This window comes from Bos grunniens, chromosome 7 (genome assembly GCF_055505025.1).
Source record: "Bos grunniens cultivar Pamir isolate PY7600 chromosome 7, Bosgru_T2T1.0, whole genome shotgun sequence".
In the NCBI taxonomy this organism is placed as follows: Eukaryota; Metazoa; Chordata; class Mammalia; order Artiodactyla; family Bovidae; genus Bos; species Bos grunniens.
In genome coordinates, this window is record NC_141171.1 from 12,795,673 (window position 1) to 12,817,351 (window position 21,679).

Genomic DNA, 21,679 nt, shown 5'->3' on the forward strand with positions numbered 1-21,679 from the left:
TCTGGATATATCTCTTCAAATTAGATAGTCCCTTTAACCCAGGAAACCTACCCCTAGAACTTTGTTTTTACAGACACAACAGTGTGAGAAAATGATGGCAAACCTGTCATTCCCTGCTGTACAATTAAACAGAAAGCTGGGGCACAGCTCAAGGTCTAGTCAAGGTGTTAAACAGGACAGTCACGCCACAGAGGAATCTGTAGCCGTTATCAGAACAAGGAAGGCTTCTGGACACGTATTTGAACTATCCTAAGATATATGTGGTAAAAAGAGCTATGCCTGAACTTCCCTGGTCGTCCACTGGTTAAGGATTCAGCTGCCAATGTGGGGGACATGGGTCAATCCCTGGTGTGTGAAGATTCCACATGCCACAGGGCAACTGGGCCCGAGAGCTGCAACTACCGAAGTCTACGTGTCCTAGAGTCCGCGCTCCACAGCAGAAGTCACTGCAGTGAGAAGCCCAAGCGCCGCAACTAGAGAGCACCCTCTGATTGCCCCAACTAGAGAAAAGCATAGTAAGGAAGACCCAGCTGCAGCCGAAACATAAATAATAGACAATTTATTTTAAAAACAGCTATGCAGACTATCTAAGATATACTTTGTTTTCATTTGTTTAAAAAACAGAACCTCAGTTACAATGTATCTGTGTATATACCTGTATCATGCCAGGGTATCTCCAGAAGGGCCTAAGAGGCACCTGCTATGGTCCGAATGTTTGTACAGCCCCCAAAAAACTCAGGCTTAAATCCTAACCCCCAAAGATGGTCTTAGGTGTAAGGAGGACACCTTACACCTTGGGAGGGGACAAGGTCACATGGGTGGAGCTCTCTCATGGGTGGGATTAGTGCCCTCATAAAAGGGACCCTGCAGAGATTCCTCACCCCTTCACGTGAGAACCCAGGGAGATGGCAGTCTGTGATCTGGATGAGGGCCTTCCCCAAAGCCACCTGGCTTGGTACCCTGATCTTGGACTTCCGGCCTCCAGAACTGTTAAATATAAGTAGCTATTGTTTATAGAGCGCCCAGCCTGTGGTATTTTGTTACAACAGGCCACAAAGGACTGAGACACCCCATTAAGTCGACTAGGGTGCTGGGGGGTAGTATGGAAGGGGAGCTTCTCAGTGTGGTATGTGGTGGGACCCTCAGTCACTTCAGGTGTGTCCAACTCCTTGTGACCTTATAGACTGTAGCCCACCAGGCTCCTCTGTCTACGGGATTCTCCAGGCAAGAACCCTGGAATGGGTTGCCATACCCTCTTCCAGGGGACCTTCCCAACCCAGGAATCAATCCATGTCTCTTATGTCGTCTTCATCGGCCGGTGGGTTCTTTACTACTAGTGCCACCTGTGAAGCCCTTAGCTGCTCAGCATACTGGTTCCTAATTCTGCATCAAACAAATCTACTAGGCATTTAAAAAATCAAATTAAATCAACCAATACCCATCCTGTTTAGGTTCCAGAAGTTAGTGACTGGGTCCAGATGCACATGGAACATACTTCTATCCCAAAGTAGAATCCCCACACTTAGCTTTCCTTCAAGAATTTTAATCACGAACTGAGGGGGGATGGGTGTTGGGGAGCAGGTAAACGGGGTCCAGGCTGGATCCTAGAGGACAGTGGCTGACTCCAGGCCCCGCTCCTGGAAGTACCGATGGGGGAGGCGGAGGCAGGTTTGGGGGCTTTCACTGAAGTAGGACTTGATCTTCCCAGGTCCCTTCGGATCCCCAGTCTCTGAGTCCTCCCTGTGGGAGAGAGGTGGTGACTCCAACTTCTGGGGGATTGGTCCTCCCAGGCAGGGCGGCGCCCTGGCCTCTCACCCTTGCTTCCAGACACCTACCACTTCACGTCTTCCGCCTCACTCTCCAGGATGCTCTGGGCTGTGCGCCAGCTGAAGCGGACAAACTGGGGGAAGCCGAACACAGGGTCCACGTGCTTCCTCAACCAGGCTTTCGTCTTGGGATCTGGGGGCAGGGTAGGGTGGACAGTGGGAGAGCCCTGCCGTGATGTCCCAGCTTCTCAGCTTGGCATCTGAGGGCCCACCACCTCATCTCAGGCCTCTTCTTGAGTATCCAAGGAACCCATCACTGTCTGAGACATCTTCCTGTCTAGGGACCCTTGCACAGGCTGTTCCCACTGACCCTCTGCCTGAGAGGAGGTGCTCAAGGTGAAGTGCAGGGAGACTGCCTCTGGGCCATCTCGCTTACCTCCCCAAAGACAACAGGCACTGAACCAGCCTTTGTGGGCCACTAGGTTAACACCCATTTCCCATGCAACCACCAACTCAGTGGGCACAGGGAGGTCCCTGCTTGTCTTGCTCATGGCTAAATCCCCAGGGCTTGGCTCTGCAAGGCACATACGAGGTGCCCAGTAAGCAATGAACACCACCCAAACTGTGTTTGGCCTAGACTTGATTTTCCTCCCTTTGGCCTCACCTAAGTCCAATCCCAGACTTGCTAGGTTGCCCCACCCAACTGCCAAAGGGTTCCTGGTACCCAGCCACTGAATCATCGCCTCTGCCCTTATGTATCTTCAGCAGAGTTTACTGGGGAAGGGCACAGTCATTTCCACCTTACAAACAGGGAGACTGAGCCTCCTAATGAAGAAAAACAATGAATTCAAGCTGGGATCACTGGACAGGAGCTGGTACCCCTCACTCCGCCCCTTAGGTCCACCACGAGCCTCTGTGTTTCATTGGCGCTCCAGAGAGACAGCAGGGAGGGAGGGAGGGAGGGAGAAGGGAAGAGGGGCCTGCCAGCTGGAATACAGCGCTACCTCAGCCTCTTCTGCTGCAGAGCAGGCTGAGAGGAACAACTTAGAAAACCTCAGAAGCACGCCAAGCCCGCCTTGTTAGTTTACTGTGGCTGCCATCTGCTCACCATTAGGGTAGCCCGAGCCATAATCAGTGTCCAGGTCCTGCAGTTTCTCCACAAACTTCCAGTTCTTCACAGCCTGGTCTCGGGCCACCTGTGGGCAAAACAGGTGCTTGGGATCTCCCACAGGCACCGTGAAGCAGCCACGCCTGCCTCCTTGCCCAGGGGGATGCTGAGAGCTGGCCATGGCCAGTGGGGGCCTAACCTTGGCACAGATACTGGCAGCACTGACCACAGGGTAGAGGGCATCTGCCTTGGCCTTGACTGTCACCTCAATGCCAGGGAAACGCTGCTGCAATCGTTCCTGGTATGTCTCTGGGAGCCCCACGGTGTCCACAAATACCTGCCGTGGTGAGAGAAATGTACTCAGTCAACAAACACCCAGAAAAAACAACTGTGCCAATGGCCCAGCTTCATGGTCCTGGCATTTGCTGCTCCCACTGCCTGAAATATTCTTCTCTCAGCTCATGACCAGGCCCAGGCTGCATCCTTCTCTCAGGGGTCTCAGCTCAAACATCACCTCCCAAAGAGGCTTTCCCTGATCACACTATATCCATTGTACGTTTACTGAGCACCTCCTGCATGCCACGGGCTGCTCTAGGTGTTGGAGACACAGCAGCGAACATGCCAGAGTAGACACTCTGGAGGACCACAGACAAGAAAGAAGATAAATAATAAAGGATAGGGGAGATTGAGAAGAGGTTATAATCTTCAATAGTTCGGGGGTATTTTAGGAAAAGTCACTCTGAGGTGGTGACATCTGAATAAAGGTCTGAAGGAAATGAGGGAATGAGCCATGGGGAGATCTGAGAAAGAGTGTTCTAGGCAGAGGGAACAGCCAGTGCAAAGGTCCTGAGGCTGGACCATGCCAAGAACTCTGGACAGCAGTAGAGAATACATGGCTGGAACAGAAATGGGGTCAGAAAAGTAACAGGACAAGGGATCTCCATAGCTGTTATTATTCTCAAAACCACCTTTATTATTTGCTTACCAGTTGCCCATCCGTCTCCCCTGACTTGATCATGAACCCCTGAGGGTAGGGTCCTTGTCTGTTTCAGCACTGCATAGGCAGCTCCACATTCTTTGCATAGGCAAAGGTCCTTGTTTGTCTCCAAGGCACTGCACAGAGTCCTGGACCTGAGCCACCTCCTCAGCAAGGCCTCTCTTGTTACATTCCCTATCTCAAGTGTACTTGCCCTTCTGATTCTCTCAAAACAGTCTGTTCTTTGCCTCAGAGCACTGGCTGCAATGCCAACTTCTATTTCTCTCTGGTGATTTAATCTCATTTCTTCACTTGCCTGTGAGTTTTCTTAATTCCAACGGTGCTCAGAAAATTAAATGCCAAGATTTACATTCCAAAAATATAAACGACTGTCTGCTGTGTGGGGAGCACGCAGTAGGGGAGGGGGCTGGGGGAGGATGGAGGCAAACATGTGGGTTTCGTTCTAGACACTGAACTGTTAGGATAGAGACACAGATTAGATGGGGGTGAGGCTGGGGGCTCCACAATGGTCCTCAGTGGAGCACACATTTGGGGTAGAAGAAACAGTTGGGGGAACTTCCCTGGTAGTCCAGTGGTTAAGACTCCATGCTTCCAATGCAGGGGTGGGTGTGGGTTCAATCCCTGGTGGGGGAACTAAGATCCTACATGCCATGCAGTGTGGCCAAAAAAAAAGACAATACAATAAAATAAAAACAGTAGAACATCAGCAGCAGTAACACACGTTTCTGAGATATTCTAGGTATGTCTGATGCAGAGTCATCCACTGCACTTCGACACTCCTATTTTATCCTGAGATGATCAGATGGGGGCAATCCAACAGTTAGCTCACCTGGGCCACGTTCACACCCTGGTCCAACGCAAACTGCACTAGCCCAGTGGCTGTATCATGAGAGAGGGCGTTCAGGTTGTATTTCACCCTGTGGTGGTGGACAGAACCCAGTCAACTTCGTTCCAGCCACCCATCCCTTCCAACCCACTCTGGTTGCCCCTCCTCCCGACCCGCTCCCCCACCCTCCGGGACCCCTCACCGCCCAAGCATGCTGGTAGAGATGAGGTTTGGAGACAGCACGTCCAGTGCCCAGCCCACAAAGTCCCCGTCCTCCTCCATTTTCGCAAAGAGCCTGTCCCGCTCGCTCTCCGACAGGGTCTTTGAGTCTGGGAGGAGGGTTGGGAGAGAAGGGGAGGGGCTGGTTCCCCCAGTTCCTGCTTTCCCCCTCCAGTCTGCACCCACCCGTGCCCATGCCCAGGAACCCCCTCCCTAGACGCACCCCAGTGCTCACCTGCCACTTTCAGAGCCTCCAGATCCTCCAGGCGGGACAGGGGACAATAGCAGATAGCATAGACCATGGGGCCTGGGGAAGAGGGAGTCCAGTGAGCCCTTGAAAGCCGCCACCTCTATTCCATCATCACCCTTTTTTTTTCGGTGCCATCACCAATGCCATCCCCATCACCACTATCACCCTCCTCCTCGAGTCTGGTGCAACCCCAGCTCCGGTTCCACTGCAACTTGCATCGCCCTTATCATGCCCCTCACCCACCCGGCCCTGGGGGCGCACCCAGCACCGGGCCCCGGCCTGCTTCATCGACGCCCAGGACGCAGGGCTCTTTGAGGCACACAGGAGGCACAGGCGAACTCAGGCGACAGCGGCCCGTATTGTCTCTTTCCAGCTCGCTGAGATCCATGCCGCCTCGGCCGCCGCCACCAGCCGTAGTAGCGAAGTCTGCAAAGAAAGGTCTCCCCGCGCGTTTTCCGCGGGCTCCGCAACAGTGCCAGCTCTCGACCTATCGGCACGCAGGACACGCCCCCAACGCGCCAGCCGCCGTTGACGTTTGCGCAGCCTTTGCCGACGCCGCTGCAGTGCGGCTTCCTGGGAATTGTAGTTTCCGAGGCTGACAAGCGAGCTCCGCAATTGGGGAACCGAGTGGGCGGTGTCGCTTTCCAAGCTCCGCCCCCGTGTCTCTGGAGCTCCTCCCGCCGCGGCTAGTGGGCAGACAAGGGGAAATTGAGGGGGAGCCTTGAAGGACTCGACCTCATCAAAGCCCTCATCAAAGCTTGTGCTGTACTTAGTCTCTCAGTCGTATCCGACTCTTTGCGACCCCTTGGACTGTAGGCTCTTCTGTCCATGGGATTCTCCAGGCAAGAATACTGGAGTGGGTTGCCACGCCCTCCTCCAGGGAATCTTCCCAACCCAGGGATCGAACCCAGGTCTCCCGCATTGCGGGAGGATTCTTTACCGTCTGAGCCACCTGGGAAGCCCCGTCAAAGCCTAGAAGGTCAAATACCACTAGACTCCGAGGATTCGGTGTCTGCATCACTGAGTTCCCAGCCTCCATCTGGTTTCAGGCCCTCCTGTGTTCGAGGTCCCTGGAGCGCCCCACAGTCTAAGCCCCCTATACTAGGTATTCTGGCTCCCACTGGACTCAAACCTTCGGACTTGGAACCCCCAACTCCCTCGTAGCTCACCGGAAGCGCCTCCCCCTTACCCCCGCCCGGTTCGTATTCTCTCTTTCGGGCTAAGCCTCCTCTACCCCTGAACAGAGATCCCAGACTTCTCCAGAATCCGCCTTGGAGTCTTCGTCCATCACGCAGGCTCCCTCCCCCTGCCAAACTCAGGGTTCAAGCCCCCGCCCCCTCCTCTGCTCTTTCCCCTCTTTTTCTCACGTCTTAGCGAGGAGCACGCCTCCTAGATTTGTTCCAACGAACGCATCTCTTTCTATTTTCTGCTTTCATCAGGGCTCACGCCCTCAGCTTGTGGGTTTCTGTTCCTCCATCTCCGTTTCCCCCTCCCCACCCCCACCGTCTATCTTCCTTTCTCCTCGGTTATCAGCGGGGCTCACATCTCCTAACTCAGCTCTCCTTTCACACGCTCTGCTTAAGCCCCAGATTTAGTGTTCCTTTTCCCGATGCCCGCCTCGTACCCGCGTCCCCACGTCCAGCCCTTCCTCTCTCCCCTCCCACCCTGGGGACTCAGGGCCCCGGACAAGCCAGCCCGCAGGGGGTGGGGTGCAGGGGTGAGGGGGGCGCCTCCTCCACGTCCGCTGCTCACCCGGCCTCAGAGCCTCCAGTCGCAGTCGTTCGGCTCGCAGGATGAACAATCCCGTTGCCGGCAGGGTCGCACCTGCACCAGATTCTCGCGGTCCATGAACACCGGGCCCGGAGACGTGCCCACAACCTCGCGGCTGCGCTCCTGCTTGCCCAGGTCGCAGAAACAGCGCCACTTTCCCCAAGGGCCAAGGACAGAGTCTTCCAATTCTAGGGATGGAGGGCCAGGTAGAGGGGGAACCTATATCCCCCCATTCTAAGGAGGGCGGAGGAGAAAGATACTAACAAATAACAGTTTCAGACTCTGGGAGATGGTGAAGAACAGGGAAGCCTGGCGTACTGCAGCCCATGGGTTCGCAAGGAGTCGGACACGACGGAGCGACTGAACAACAGTATATATGCTCAGCTGTGTTTCTCTGCCACCTATCCCGACACAGATGATCTCTAATCTTCCCATTAGTCCCAGGTGGGGAAACTGAGACCTAAGAAGAGCAATCCACCTTTCCAAGCTCACACATCTGGTGAGTGGCCCAGAGGAGCTGCAAAATGACACTTCCCATCTGTGCCTGCCTGTCCATTTGGGGGTGTGGTACAACACACTTGGTGGCCACCGTCTGAAGGTGACTCCTCTCTACAAGGGTGTGATCACAAGCCGGTCCAACAAGTCCAGTGTCACCTGACCAGCGGTGTTACCAGGTGGTAAATTAAAGGACATAATTAGCATAATGAAGGTACTTAAAGCCCCTGGCTATGCACGGAATACAAAAACAATTATCTTGACCACTTTTAAAACAGCTACATTTATCAGACGCGCCCTTTACAACTGTTGTTTTACAGACTTCCCTTCGGCCCTAGTTGACAAGTCTTAGCTCAAGTCTGGGGCTCAGAAAGTCCTGACACCTCATGCCCTCATCAAGCCTCTGCCAGACAACACTGGCTTCTTTCCATTTGTCTTTCCATCTTGGCACTTGCTGTTCCGACTCACTGGCGCGCTCCTCCCCTTAAATCTTCGCATTTGGAGCTCTTTGCTTGTTATTCCGGCTGCATTGGTTACCTATTTTCAGCCAGGAGGCCTTCTCTGACTTTAGAAGTTTACATGCGCCCTGCCTTCTCTATCTCCGCCTTTCTCAGCACTTATCCATGAATTTATGGACACGTCTGCGTTGGTATTTATTGCCTGTCCACTCCCCTCTCCCCATGTATACTGCTTAAAGACATTATCTTAATTTACAGATGAGAAAACTAAGCCAAAGTAACCAGCCCAAGAGGTACCCCCAGGGCTCAGCAAAGCAGAAATTTGAAGTCCCTGGAGAGGGTCTGTCTGCAGCCAGATGGTGAGGTGGGGGCAAATGAGGCCCCTTTCTGCACTGTCATATCCGCGGCCTGCAGTTACCTTTTTCCTGATGCTGCAACCGCAGCTGCTCCCAGGTGTCCCCTTCGCCCTGCTGGCCGAAGTACTGGTAGTCGGGGGAGACCTGGGCAGGGGTCACCAGCAGCAGGAGCATCAGAGACGGCAGTAGCAGTGCCGCCCGGCTCCGGGCCATGCCGGACTCCAACCGACCCCGGCGCGCTCCAAAGAGAAGGCCCCGCGCATCACCCCCCGCGGTCGGTGCAGTGGTCTGGGCCGGAGACTGCGCGTCTCCCCCCGCCACTCGCGGGCGCGTGGTCGCGGCCGGCTCCGCTTCCCCTCCCCTGCGCTTCTTATAGTGGACCCGACCGCTCCGTAAGTCCGCCCACCTCCCCGCGCCCTAGGCGTCATGGTTCGGGCCGACTATAAAAGGCGCCGCTGGCCTGGGCTCTTGGCCCTGCGAAATCAAGTCGGTGCATCCTAGAGTCCCTGCGTCTCGCCCTTACCCACGCAGGTATGGACACCGGGAGTGCATCGGGCTGCGGGGTGGGTCCCCTTGGAGCAGCTCAGGCCCAATCCAGACCTCAGGGCCAGCCGCCTTTGTTTTCCGCCCGCCGTAGCGGCAGCCTTTGTCCTTGTGGGGGTGGGGGTGGGGGGGGGGGCGGGAAACCGAGGCCAGAACCTTGGAGTAGCTGCCGCATCCCATGCGTCCCCTCCCCAACTCTTGACATCTCCTGGGCGGGTGGGCTTGCGCGATCGCGCTACGGCCGACACGCTAACTGGGGACCCGGCGGCAGCAGCCCGGCCGCCCTGGCTGTCCAGGTGGGCGGATCTCCTAAAAGTCTCCCGGCCGCGCCGACCTGGTCCCGGAGAGGGTGCGGGGCAGGGCTGCAAGTGTCTCCGCCGCCCTGACTCGGTAACTCGGCCGGATATGCAGCGTGACCTTGGGAAGTGAAGACAAAGGGTCGTCCTGGGCGCACTGACCCGGCGTGGGTGGGGCGGGGGGGGGGCTCTCAGCTTTCAGTCATGGCCTGCGTCTGCAAGGCGCACGTCGGAAAGCCCGCCCCGGAATTCCAGGCCACCGCGGTGGTGGATGGTGCCTTCAAGGAGGTGAAACTTTCCGACTACAAAGGTGAGGGCCTAGATGGGGGCCGCGGTGGGGGCGGGGCACAGGCCTTAGAGGGCCCGAGCCCCAACTCCTCGTCTCTTCCCACCCCTTTCCCCAGGGAAGTACGTGGTCCTCTTTTTCTACCCGCTGGACTTTACCTTTGTGTGCCCCACGGAGATCGTAGCTTTCAGCGACCGTGCTGCGGAGTTCCACAAGCTGAACTGCGAGGTGCTGGGCGTCTCGGTCGACTCTCAGTTCACCCACCTGGCTTGGTAGGAATGGAGATCACCAGCAAGGAGGGAGGGTACAGCTAAACCTACACCTCTCTAAGGCCCCAGCTGTGTGTTCTCCTGGTCAATGGGCAACCTCTGCGTATCCCTTTCCCAGCAAGAAAATAATGGAGAGAGTGAGTCCCAAGTCCTTCACGATGATGACAGTAATTAGCCTTTGAAAAGTAGTTTCTGTGGCATAGGGGGTTGATAAATGTTTTATCTCAGGGCAATGCAGTCTGCCTCCCAAGGACTATTTGAGCCAGGTGGAAACTGCAGTTTAAGAGTTCGAAAGAGGAGGATGAGGACTTCAGGGCAGGTTCTCTGCCTCCCGTTGCTGCTGCACACGTGAAGTCACTTTGCTAGAGTATTAGCTTAGTCTTCCCAGCTGTGGGAAGCAGTCCCTGCACCCACTTCAGGGTGGGGTGGGCGGGGCTCCCTGGGACTTGCTTTCAGGCCGCTTATCTCTCACCTCCAGCACCCCCTTCTCCAGCCCTTATCACACCCAGGCCCTTATCACAGAGTAAGGACCCTGCTGCACCAGCCATCCTGAGGTCCCAACCTTCTCTCCCCCACCCCCAGGATCAACACTCCCAGGAAAGAGGGAGGCTTGGGCCCGCTGAACATTCCCCTGCTGGCTGATGTAACCAGAAAGTTGTCCAGTGATTATGGCGTGCTGAAGGAAGATGAGGGGATCGCCTACAGGTACTGTGGGAACCTCGGGAAGCCACCATCCTCGGGGTGAGGGGACCACTCTCACCCTGCGGTTAGCAGGGAGTCTGTGTTCCCTCCCCGGGTCCTGACAGTGGGAGCCCCAGCTCCTCACTGTGAACTCCAATATCTCAGGGGCCTCTTTGTCATCGACGGCAAGGGTGTCCTTCGCCAGGTCACCATCAATGACTTGCCTGTGGGACGCTCTGTGGATGAGGCTCTGAGGCTGGTCCAGGCTTTCCAGTACACAGATGAGCACGGGGAAGGTGAGCAGACACACCCAGTCACATGTGTCCACACATGGGTACATACGCAGTCCCTGTGTCATGCACACATATGTTCACGGCCTGCTCTGTTGCTTGTGTGGAGTGGATGTGAGGCCCCAGAGAATATTCAGCTCAAGGTCTGCAAGAAATTTCTAGTCCAGTGGGGGAGATACTACCCCAATATAAGGGCAGACAACTGGGGAGGTAATAGAACTCCATAAAAGATATTTGAGAAGGCCTGTACCAAGGCAGGCTTGAATGTTAATTGGATGAGAGTTATCTTCTGTGAAGGCCACTGGCTCTTGAAGTCCACTGGGACGGGGGCTAAGAGAGAAAGATGTGATTAAAGGAGTCGGAAAGAAATTAAAATGTCATCCAGGGAATTCGCTGGCTGTCCACTGGTTTCCAAACTTTTACTGCTAAGGGCCCAAGTTCAGTCCCTGATCAGGGAACTAAGATTCCATAAGCCACACGGCATGGCCAAAAAATAAAATAGGGACTTCCCTGGCAGTCCAGTGGTTGAAACTTCCACTACAAGGGATACAGATTCAATCCCTGGTCGGAAAACTAAGATCCCACATACCTTGAGACACAGCCCCCCCCGCCCCCCCCCCCGCCCAAATGTCAGACAATCCTGCAGCTGAGCGTGGAGGGCTTCTTTCATCATGTGGCATGGTCTTAGGCCTGGAGCACTTGGCTCTAGGCTTTTTCTTCTGCGACTCATGCTCTCGCGCCTCTTTTTGTCCCTTCACTACCACTCTCCCTTGAACATGCACTCTAGCCTCACCTGTGCATCCCTGTTTTCCACAGTCTGCCCTGCCGGCTGGACACCAGGCAGTGACACAATCAAGCCCAATGTGGACGACAGCAAGGAATATTTCTCCAAACACAACTAGGCTGGCAGATGGTGGCAAGCCTGGGCTCTTGGCCCACCTCTGTGCCCCTACCTATGTGTCCTGTACTGACCCAGGAAATGCCAGACCTGCTCCTTCAGACTCCACAGTCCATGACCACAGAGGGTTAGGCCAAGTCCTTCTCAAGCTCCCAGCTGCGAGCTGGTGAATGGTGACCCCCTCCTTGGAGCCCACATAACTGGGAACAGGCCTATAGGTGACTAATAAAGTATTAGGGACAGATCTAAGTCTTGTGTTTTGTGTGGTTTGTCCTGGTGTGTACCACCCGCGGCCGCATTCTCCAGGCTGTGGCCTGGGAAACTGACAGTCTGGTTACCAATCTCCACCACAAGGTGGCAGCCTTGCCTCATGCTCACTGCTTCTCCGTGGCCTGAATGGGGAGGTGGTTGGCGCTGTTGCCCCTTGCAGGGAGCGAGTCCCAGGCTGCCTTACTACCTGAAACCTGGCCAGGCAGGGCAGCGCCCACACCTGAACAGCAGCCAGCCTGAGTTAAAAAGCCGCTTAGGAGCTGTGGTCTAACCTGGGTCTTTTCAATAGCAAAACGGGAATATAAAGACGACCAGTGGGAATGAAGACAATGCATGTTAAAAGAGGTAAGTATGTGAAGATCAGGACTCTATTAATGGTTAATAGGACCAGGTTCCTGGGACTGGAAGAGGGTGGGGACCCAATCCTGAAAGTAGAACCAAGAGTGGGAGCTTGAGGTACATGCATAGTTCCTGCTGCAAGTTCTGTACCACCAGAGCTTGGAAAGTCTATGTCCTGCCCCTGAAATGGAAGGGTGAGGGTTAGACAAGAAGGCAGGTGTTAGGAGCAACACAGTGTTCTAAGGTGCAAAGTTTGATGCTGTACTTTTTCAGTCAAGTGGTGTTTCCATTCTTAGCCCTCATTTCCTTCCACAGGACTGACATGCTCATTTAATCCATAGGCCCATTATTAAATTAAGCTTCCCTAGTGGCTTAGTAAAGAATTTCCCTACAATGCAGGAGTCGCAGGTTCAATCCCTGAGTCAAGAAGATCCCCTGGAGGAGGAAATGGCACCCCACTCCAGTATTCTTGGCCTGGAAAATCCATGGATGGAGGAGCCTGGCAGGCTACAGTCCATGGGGTCACTTAAGAGTCAGACACAACTTAGTGACTAAATCACCATTAGTAGTACTCCAGCCTAATGCCCTCCAAAGTCACTCATCTCAGCCTTGGAGTTTTTATTCTATTGTTTTTAAATTTTTAAAATTATTTTGACTACACTAGGCCTTCATTGCTGAGAATTGGCTTTCTCTAGTCACAGTGAATGGGGGCTGCCCTAGCTGCAGTGCATGGGCTTCTCTTCTGAAGCAGGCCCTAGAGCACTGGCTTCAGTAGTTGTGGCATACCTCACTGGCTTAGTTGCTCCGCAGCATGTGGAATCTTCCCAAACCAGGAATCAAACTCGAGTCCCCTGCACCACCAGGCGGATTCTTGGCCACTGGACCACAAGGGAAGTCCTCGGCCTTGGAATTTTATACTCCTCCACAAGGCCCTACGTGGTCTTCCCTGACCTCATCTCCACCTCCGTGGGTTCACTCCATTGAAGCACAGTGGCTTCTTGGTGTTCTTTTAACAGGCTGATCTTGTTCTGGCCACAGATGCATATACTATTCTTTCTGGCAGAACTCTGTTAACTCAGGATTTTCTCAGGGGTCAGCTGAAAAATCGCCTCATTAAAGTTCCATGTTCCCAATTCATTCTCCAAAGCAGCTCACCTCCCCTGCTGCATCACGACCAGTTTTTTTTTTTTCTCTTCCTGGCACTAAGAACCATCTCCAAATCATGTTTGCTTGTTTATTGTCTGTCTGCCCTGGTCCAGCTAGTGACTCCAGGACCGGGTCGTTCAGTATTTTATAAACAAATTAATGAAGCGTCTGTTCTACCGCACCTAGGCCCTGTGGCCTGGTTTCTCAGTCTGTGTTCTTCTCTGCTGTTCTGGGGGCTTCCAGCTCCGAAGCCGGCCAGATCGTCATCGGGGCTCGCCAGCCGCCCTCCCACCCGTCCTAGCTGCGGGGGAGGCAGCCCCGTGCGAGGGCGGCGGCGTCGCCCGGCGGCCGGAGCAGCCGCCCCGGCAGGACCAGACCTGGCAGTCGCCCCGCTCCCGGCCTGGCACCCGGGAGGGGAAACTGGCAGGCGGGCACCGCCCTTCCTGGCGGGGGTGGGGAGGGGATCGCGGTGGCAACGACGCGCAGGCAACTGCATCCCCCCGCCCGGGTCAGGTCAAACGCAGCGGGCGTGGGCTGGGCAGGACCCAGGGGCCAGCCCGATGGGGGAAACTCTGGGGTGGCTCCTGGGGCTCTGGAGCGCGGCCCGCCCACAGCGGACGCTCTGGACCCAGGCCTGGGGCTTTCCGGGCCTCGGTAGCCGCCAGCCTGGGAAAATCCCGGCCCCCTTCCCGGCGCCGCAGCCCTGCCGGGCAGAGCGGGGGAGGGGATTCCCGGAATCTGCCCGGAGACCGCTGTCGCGTCACTGGGCAGAATCAGCCCATGTTTGGACAGCGCTTCCGCAGCGTCAGCGGGGAAAGCCCCGGCGCGCGCGGCTGGGCGGTGCCGCGCCTGCGCGCTGAGCGTTTCGCTCCAGGCATCCTGTCCCCTGGCGCTGGGGGCGGGGGGGTGGGGGGGGGGGCGGTGGCTGGACTGTGTACACGCCCTGGACCTTCCAATCCGGGAGATCAGGAGACGCAAGAAGGGTTGGACACCCGGGCTGAGGGCGCAAGATGCCCGAACAGAACTCGCGAGGTTGACACAGTTACAGGAGCAAGCCACAAACAGCCGTGGGGTGGGGACTGCCCAGTACTCCCCTCCCTCCGCCCGCCCGGCTTGAAAAAAAGACAACAGAAATTAATAAAGAACTTTTTTTTTTTTTTACTTAAATAGATTCAATAAAAAGTAAGGACAATAAACGAACTAACACATAAACACAAATTAAAATAAATCCTTTAGAAACCGACTGCGTGTTTCTTCTCCACAGTACGGTGCAGAGGGGGGAGGGCAGGGGGCGGGGGTCCCCTCCCCAGTATCCCCGAGGGCTAGAGTACCGGTCGGCGGGGCCAGCTCCGCCGCAATCGCCCCCTCCTCCCCTCCCTGTTAAATACACAAATATATTATATTCAATATGAATTGAGTTCTGCAGGAAAAAAAAATTAAAAACAAAATAGTGGAAGAGGGGCTTGTAAACGTTGAGGTGGAAGGACTGGGCGCAGAGCGGGAGGGCAGGAGTCCAGTGTGGTTTGTAGCGCCCTCAGGCCCCGGGGCCAGTGCCCACCGCCTGCCCCCTCGCCCCATGGGAGGCGTGCGCCCAGCCGTCCAGGTTGGGGAAATGTCCGTACGGGGGATAAGGGGGCGCTCAGAAGGCGTGTCCCTTGACCCCAAGCAGCAGTTGGCAGCCGTTGCTGACGTGGGTCATGACCTTCTGTTTGAGCTGGGCCACCTGCTCCCGGAGGAGGCCGGCAGTGCTGGACAGCCCCGCGTTCTCGGCCTTGAGTGTCTTCACCTTGTCCTCCAGGCGCGCAATGCGCTCCAGCTTCCGCTTCCGGCACTTGGTGGCCGCCAGCCGGTTTCGCAGCCGCTTGCGCTCTACTTTGATGCGCTCCTGGTCTTCCATGTTGATGGGGGACACCGGCGGCGTGGCATCGCGGCTGCGCGCCTCAGGCACGGTCTGCGGTTCCTCCTTGAAGGCGGAGGCGCCACGGCCCAGGCCTAGCTGCGCCGGGTGGCCGCCGGCGAAGGGCGGTGCGTGTGGGAGGTAGCTGATGGTGGCCGTCGGGTACGAGCTCCCTGTCCCAACGGCGGCCCCGGCTCCTCCGGAGGGCGCAGAGGCCGGAGAATAGCTGCTGAGGTTGGTGTAGACTGGAGGCGGCTCCGGGCCGGCGTAGACGCCCCCGGGCCCGGCTGGGGGGCCCCCGCTGGCGCCCAGGGACACGTTGGGGGGCGTCACGTGGTTCATCTTGTGCAGGTCGTCCAGCGCTTTTACAAAGCCGTCGGCGAAGCCTTCCTGCTCCTCCGTGACGCCGCCCCCTGCGCCCCCCGCACCTCCACCGCTGCCACCCCCGCGGGGGTAAAAGTACTGTCCCGGGGGCGTGGGCGTCGTCGTGATCACGCCGTTGCTGTTGGGGACGATTAGGCGCTCCAGCTCCGATGAGGCGAGCTTGAGCGACGCGCCTGTGTCCGAACCCTGGCTGGAAAAGTAGCTGCCTCCGCCGTTGCCCTCTGGGCCGGGACCCCGCGCACCGGGTGCTTTGAGATTTCGGTAGGGGTCTGACAGGTTGAGCGCCAGGCTGGGTTTCAGGAGTTTGTAGTCGTGTAGAGAGAGGCCGCCTGGGGTCCGGCCGTATCCCGCTGCTGCGTATGAGTCGTCGTGGTAGAAGGGCTGTTCCATTTTAGTGCACATCCGGGCGGCCCGGGAGGTCTGAGGGGGTCCCTGCGGGGCCGCCCCGGGCCTCGCTGCAGCGAGCCGCGCGCAGTCCGCGGCTGTGCCTGTATCGGGTGTCTGGACGAACGTTCCTGAGGGCTGGCACTGGTCGGAAGAGGCCGGTCGGAGGCTGTGCGAGGAAGCTCTGTGCGGCTTCTCGAGCCCCTTTGCCCCTCTCTGGCGCGCTCGTTTTCTTGGTGTCGCTTCCCCCTTGCTCCCCGCTCCCTGCTGGCTCCGGTGCTGGCCTGGCCGTGCTCAAGGTCCCGGCCGCTCCGCCAGAGCCACAAGCCTTTATACCTCGGTTGTCAGCCGCGGAAGTGCGCTCTGATTGGCTGTCGCCAGAGCCAGGCCCCCGCCCCCCCCTTCTGGAGCGTGGGGAAGGGGAGGAGGCGGCTCGCGTCATTGTCAGGAAGCGCGTGTCCTTGTAAACAGCGGCCACGGGCTGGGTGGCTCGGAGCGCCTGCAGGGGGAGGGGCCATAGGACCCTAGGGTGCGTGAGGAAGGGGGTGCTGGGGCGATCCGAGGCACACCGGGAGAGGTTTCGGGGAGGGTGATGATTTCCCTGGAGTACGCGATAAGGGATACGAGGAATTCGTACTGAGCAAGTGTGTGCGTGGTGGGGGTAGGGGGTGGTCCCGGGATGCACACGGAAAGGCCTGAGTGATCTGGAGTCTTTCAGAGGTGCTGAAGAGCTGAGAATACACTGAGGGACCTTGCAAAGGAGAGACAGGAGGGTTAAGCAAGGTAGATGGGGAAGCGGGGGAGGAGACATCTGACTCAGAAACTGAGTGGGGGTCCTGGGTACAGAAGGGTTGAGGAACTGGAATTTTCCCGGGAGGAGCTGAACCCAGGTAAAATAAGGAGGAGAGATCAAAAGTGTACCCGGGAGAGGCTGGAGGGTCCACTATGCAAAAAATGAGTCAGGGTCCTGGAGCCCACCGGAGAGAGACAGAGTCCCCCACAAGCGGGAAGGGGAAGGCATTGAGAGAAACTAGAAATGCATGAAGTGAGTGAGGGTCCTGGGGTACACTGAGGCAAGGAAAATACGTGGGGTAGAAGATTGGGATACTGTCAGAGGTTGGGGGTCACTGGGGTCATCTGCGAAGCCCCAGTGAAGGAGAGAATTAGAAGGGTCGAGGCACCCTTTCAGAATTGACATAACATTTGAGAGGGTCCCCGGTTGAGACCTGAGAGAAGGAGGGGTCTTTGAGGATCCTGGGGACCTTCCATGATCGGCTCCCCTCTCGTGGGTGCCTGTATACTCCCCACCCCAAAGCCCTCCCCTAATGACCCTGAGGTTGACCGACAGCGTGTCGGCTCCTGGTGCCTAGACCCAGCCCGACGGCTGGGGCGCGGTCGCCCAACCCCACTCCTTCCTTAGAAACAGGCTGGGGAACGAGCGCCGCGGCAGGAAGTGTGGCAACAGCCCCGGGGGACGGAGCCCGGCCCTGCCTCCGTCACTCGAATCCTACGGGACCAGGCGCCCCGCCCTGTGTCCGGCGGGGTTCAGGGCCTCGGAAGAGGAACCTGAGCAGGCGACCCCCGAGGAAGCCAGGGGCGCTGAATAAGCCCAGCTGCCGAGGTCTCCAGTCACCGATCCCCACCCTAGTAATGGTTCAGTCCTCGGAGCCCGCAGGCAATGGAGGAAGCTGGCAGTCCCGGACGATTCCATTGGCCCGAGGGAGGGGGACCCACCGGGGAGCGGGGCCTGGTCGCCATGGCAACAGGCGGGAGTCCGCTGGCCGGACTGGGGGCGGGGCGGCCCCCGGAGTCTCGCCCCGACGCCCATATAAGGGCACAGGAAGGGGTGGGTCTAGCGCTGTCCCGGGGCCGAGGGCCCCGGTATCTGCCAGGTCCCAGGGCACGCCCGGGCCCCCGGACGGCTAGTCCCGACCAGCCCCGGCCGCCGCCCCCGGGGCCCCCACGGCCGCCTGGCCCGGCCCCACCCAGCCGCTCTGAGGCCGCGTCCTGCCAGGCCCTGCCTGGCCCGACCCAGCCTGGCAGGTCCCCGCCTGCCCGCGGGCCTGGGTCGGACTTCGCCCCCAGCCCGACGGGCGAAGAGGGGGCGGGCCAATGCCTCCAGGCGACCCAGGCGCCTGGGCGGGCTGACACGGCCGCCTCTTACCTCGAGCTGGGTGCCCTTACTTTCTGCCAGGAGGTCTGGCACATACGTCCGTAGGGGCTGCGGTGCCCCCTCCTTCACTCATGTGGGTGAGAGGCCCTACTCCTGTTTTAGTATGGGGGCTCCTCACCATCCAGAATACCTAAAGGGGGATCCATTCCCTCACCCTAGGTGTCTCCCTCATCTGAGAGAACCCCTCCAGAGCCCCTTCTCCAGGAATAAGTGAAGCTTTAGATGGCGAGGCTTCGATTTAGACTTAAAGTGGAACTTCCAAGCAGATAGGATACCAGCCACTAGAACCAAAGTCTCTCAGAAAGTGAAGCCTCTATCTTTGGGGAGAAAGATGGAAGTGTCTTTAGGGCAGAGAGACGCTGGGGGAGAGAAGCTAGCCAACAGGTCAAGCACAGAATTCACGAAGTGTGGAGGAGAGAAGCAAAATGAAAGAAGGCAAAAAGAAACTGAGCTTTGCGGGGGCTGGGGAAGTCCAGCAGAGCAGTGGCGCGTTGGGGAGGAAGGTCCCATGAGAAGCTGGGGGTGTCCCCATTTTTGGAGGGTCCTTGTGACCCCTGGGTACCCCCTCCCCTCCTCCCTTGCTTGAACTGCTCCCCTCCCCCGCCCTAGGCTCAAGGGAGATTCCAGTGGCCGCTGAGTCTGGCAGGCACGCTGCCAGGTCTGTGTCTCCCGCCCATGCTAATAACTGCAGCTGACATCTGGCTGGGCCCTGCGGGGGTGCAGCGGGCAGCGTTGGGGGGCTGGGCAGGTCTGACCAGAGGGCAGCATCTCAGGAAGCCAACCTGCAGGTCCCACGGGCCAAGAGGCCACAGTGAGTCAGCCCTGACCAGTGCTGAGGCTGGCCATGACAGAGGAGTCCTGGAGAGAGGTGAGACTGTCCCAATGAGGGTAGAGATGGAGGCCAAGCACCCAGCAAGGAAAAATGGGTGTATGGGGGTGGGGGTTAGGGTAGGGAGAGCTGCAGGGTTGGAGTCATGCAGACAGACAGCACGACTCAGAGACACTTAAGACAAGCAGACAGAGAAATAATTATTTTAATAGCTAACACTTATATGGCTCTTTCCAGGAGAAGGAAATGGCAACCCACTGCAGTATTCTTGCCTGGAGAATTCCATGGACAGAGGAGCCTGGCCCAAAGAATTAGACACCACTGAGTGACTAACACACACACACACATATGGCTCTTACCATAGGCCAGGCACTCTTCTAAGTGGTTTACATAGAATAACTCATTGCCTGCTTCCAACAACCCAGCAAAATATATGCTATTTGCTATTAGCCCTCTTTAAGGGACTAGGCACAGCAAGGTAAGGAACTTGCCTCGTGTCCCATAGCTCAAAGCCCTGGGGTTGACCTAAAACCTGAGCTGTCTGGCTCTAGAGTGTTAGCCACTTTTGTGTAATCACAATCACAGAGGCATGTATGCAGTACCAACTGTATGCTAAGCTCTGCAGGTCCTTTCATAAAGGGTCTCCTTTATGGGGGTTGGGCACAGGACAGAGGGGTGCTGGTGTGTTTGGGGGCAAGACCAGCATGCTGTCTGCACGAGTGTTTGAGCAGGGGGTGGGGATTAGGCCAGGAGGGAGGGCAGGGGCCCAGCTGAGCTGGTACAGCCGGTTCCAGGCCCCTGCCAGTCTCACCCTTGTGGCCTGGGCACCACCCCCTCATGCCGCCCCACTGGCGCCAAGGCCAGCCCCGTGAGGAGGGTGTGAGGAAAGCCCCCTCCTCTGACTGTGCTGAGTGCCCGGACTAGCAGCTGGGTACTGCCCAGGCCATGGGTTTCAAACAAGCATCCGGCTAAGGAGACTGTGCCCAGGCTTTCCTCATGCCCAGGGGCCCAGGACCTGGGGGACTGGATAAGGAGGAAGTTTACCCACCCCCACCCATGGGTCTCTCTGGGGCTTTTGGCCTTGGCAGGAGGGACTTCTCCTTCTTATAAATAGCCTGGTGACCCCCCTCCACCCTGGCCCCACTGGCCAGCAGGGCCCTCACCAGGAAACTGGGCTGGGGGCTGCCTGTGAGTCAGCCAGTGGGCAGGCCAGGGCGAGAACCCGCAAGTCATAGCACCCAGGCTCCCTTGTCCCTGCCCCTGGGTGTGGACAGGCAGCTGGCAGGAAGAGGCTGAGAATCACGGAGGCCCTCCCCCAGGAACCCCTAGCTTGTCAGCCGTATCCCTCCTTCACCTCTGTGGTTTGGGGGGTCCCTATCCCTCTCCTGGGGAGGAAGCAGCTCAGTTTTCTTGGGCAGGAAGGAGAGTCTGTCCTCAGGCTGACTAAGCTGGGCATGAGGGGAGTTTCCCACAAGACTGTTTCTGGTCCCCCCCACACACACACTGCTGGTGAGGTCTTGGGGGGCCTGAACATGGCTGAGATCCCGGGTGCCCCATTTATAGCGGATGTGCTGAGAAAACAGGCCCACATCCCACCAGGGACCTAGGCTGCTGAGCTGGGCCTCCTAGGGGAAGTGACAAAGAGCAGTCTGGGAGGGAGGTGGGGGGAGGTGTTTGGAGAGAGTAAGCGCCAGGATCTCTGGGTGGGGGTAGAGAAGGGCTGGCCAGCCCAGAACCCCACAGTACCTCATCATGGTCCAAGGGCGCGCGCGTGTGTCTGGCTGGCTATGGGTTTGTGTGTGGCTGGCCTGTCAGGGCGTGTGAGAGTGTGTGTGAAGCCTGTCTTCTCAAGGCATGTGTCTGTGTGCTGGCCCAACCCTGCAGGGGTGTGTAGGGCCTGTCTGCTTTGGGTCAGGGGTGGAGGGGGGAGGTGGGTGAGTGTGTCTGTGTGCGTGTGTATGGTCTATATGATATGTTGTATTGTAGCTGGCCTGTATACAGGAGTCTAGGGTGTTCTGGAGTTCTTACTGCTAATCTATTCGTGTCTGGTCTGTACGTGTATGTGTGTCTGTGTGTGAGGTCCATGGCTTGCCTGTGTGAGGTCTGTGTGTGAGGTCCGTGGCTGGTGTGTGTCTGTGACCGTGTGTGTGTGTCCATGTGGGCTCTGTGGCTGGTGTGTATGTGTGCATGTGTTAGTCAACAGGTTCTGTCAGGGTGTCCTTGTGCCAGCGTGTTAATGAATATCCGACTGGGGCCTGTCCATGCTTCTCTGGGTTGGGTGTGACTATCTGGCCAGACTGTGTCTGTGAATATGTCAGTCTGTCCACTTTCATATGCCCAGTCTGTCAGGGGGTCTGACGTGTGTGTTATCAGTGAGGACTTAGTGTGTATCTATAAGGCTGATTTCTCGTGTCCTCAGAGCTTGTCTGAGTATGGATGCAAGCAACTGTGTGTGTGCTGTGGGGGGGTGGCGGCTGGGGCTCTCTGTCATGGTCTGTATGTGTCCTTCCTGTCCTCTCCATACGTTTATGATTGTCTCTTTCACCTCTGAGTTGTCTTTTTGAATTGATCTTGCTAGTGTGTGCACGTGTGTATGCCTTTGTGGCCTTCTCCGGTGTGTCAGGATCTAACAGTGTCTGAACATCTCTTGTGCACCTCTTGGGGCACTTGCATTGAAAGTGACCGTCCCTTATCTCTGAGTCTATCCACATGCCTGTATTGCCCACTTGTGTCTGTGTGTCTGTCCTGC

At 57.1% G+C, this 21,679-nt stretch overlaps 4 protein-coding genes across 5 annotated transcripts; 1 reads left to right on the forward strand and 3 right to left on the reverse strand.

Annotated features, from left to right (window-relative positions):
• Nucleotides 1-1,527: 1,527 nt before the first annotated feature.
• On the reverse strand, nucleotides 1,528-5,561 carry RNASEH2A (ribonuclease H2 subunit A). Its single transcript, XM_086409049.1, has 8 exons — nucleotides 5,428-5,561; nucleotides 5,152-5,223; nucleotides 4,900-5,026; nucleotides 4,701-4,788; nucleotides 3,074-3,211; nucleotides 2,875-2,962; nucleotides 1,836-1,959; nucleotides 1,528-1,740 (listed from the first exon to the last, which is right to left on the reverse strand). Exons 1-8 carry the CDS (start codon nucleotides 5,552-5,554, stop codon nucleotides 1,605-1,607), a joined length of 900 nt encoding a protein of 299 aa, XP_086265175.1. The 5' UTR covers nucleotides 5,555-5,561; the 3' UTR covers nucleotides 1,528-1,604.
• Nucleotides 5,562-5,825: 264 nt separating this feature from the next.
• On the reverse strand, nucleotides 5,826-8,468 carry THSD8 (thrombospondin type 1 domain containing 8). Its single transcript, XM_086409056.1, has 3 exons — nucleotides 8,308-8,468; nucleotides 6,919-7,124; nucleotides 5,826-5,852 (listed from the first exon to the last, which is right to left on the reverse strand). The coding sequence occupies exons 1-2, from the start codon at nucleotides 8,456-8,458 to the stop codon at nucleotides 6,925-6,927; spliced, it is 351 nt and encodes a 116-aa protein (XP_086265182.1). The 5' UTR covers nucleotides 8,459-8,468; the 3' UTR covers nucleotides 5,826-5,852; nucleotides 6,919-6,924.
• A 248-nt stretch (nucleotides 8,469-8,716) lies between these two features.
• Nucleotides 8,717-11,757, forward strand: PRDX2 (peroxiredoxin 2). 2 transcript variants are annotated; one of them, XM_086409054.1, is made up of 6 exons: nucleotides 8,717-8,776; nucleotides 9,063-9,394; nucleotides 9,489-9,642; nucleotides 10,222-10,344; nucleotides 10,486-10,616; nucleotides 11,427-11,757. In XM_086409054.1, the coding sequence occupies exons 2-6, from the start codon at nucleotides 9,289-9,291 to the stop codon at nucleotides 11,510-11,512; spliced, it is 600 nt and encodes a 199-aa protein (XP_086265180.1). In that variant the 5' UTR covers nucleotides 8,717-8,776; nucleotides 9,063-9,288; the 3' UTR covers nucleotides 11,513-11,757. The 2 variants fall into 2 exon arrangements, with proteins under 2 accessions (XP_086265180.1, XP_086265179.1); XM_086409053.1 differs by having other exon boundaries at nucleotides 9,280-9,394.
• Nucleotides 11,758-14,397: 2,640 nt separating this feature from the next.
• JUNB (JunB proto-oncogene, AP-1 transcription factor subunit) lies at nucleotides 14,398-17,420 on the reverse strand. The gene has a single exon (XM_086409047.1). The coding sequence runs from the start codon at nucleotides 15,944-15,946 to the stop codon at nucleotides 14,903-14,905; it is 1,044 nt and encodes a 347-aa protein (XP_086265173.1). The 5' UTR covers nucleotides 15,947-17,420; the 3' UTR covers nucleotides 14,398-14,902.
• Nucleotides 17,421-21,679: the final 4,259 nt, after the last annotated feature.

Coding starts and splice junctions, on each gene's coding strand:
- JUNB (XM_086409047.1), bottom strand. CDS start 15,946: ATGTGCACTAAAATGGAACAGCCCTTCTACCACGACGACTCATACGCA.
- PRDX2 (XM_086409054.1), top strand. CDS start 9,289: ATGGCCTGCGTCTGCAAGGCGCACGTCGGAAAGCCCGCCCCGGAATTC. Junction 9,643..10,221: donor CAGTTCACCCACCTGGCTTG/GTAGGAATGGAG, acceptor CCCCACCCCCAG/GATCAACACTCCCAGGAAAG. Junction 10,345..10,485: donor GATGAGGGGATCGCCTACAG/GTACTGTGGGAA, acceptor CCAATATCTCAG/GGGCCTCTTTGTCATCGACG.
- THSD8 (XM_086409056.1), bottom strand. CDS start 8,458: ATGGCCCGGAGCCGGGCGGCACTGCTACTGCCGTCTCTGATGCTCCTG. Junction 7,125..8,307: donor GTTGCAGCATCAGGAAAAAG/GTAACTGCAGGC, acceptor CTCCATCCCTAG/AATTGGAAGACTCTGTCCTT.
- RNASEH2A (XM_086409049.1), bottom strand. CDS start 5,554: ATGGATCTCAGCGAGCTGGAAAGAGACAATACGGGCCGCTGTCGCCTG. Junction 2,963..3,073: donor CTGCCAGTATCTGTGCCAAG/GTTAGGCCCCCA, acceptor TTTTGCCCACAG/GTGGCCCGAGACCAGGCTGT. Junction 1,960..2,874: donor TGGCTCGGGCTACCCTAATG/GTGAGCAGATGG, acceptor CCCTGCCCCCAG/ATCCCAAGACGAAAGCCTGG.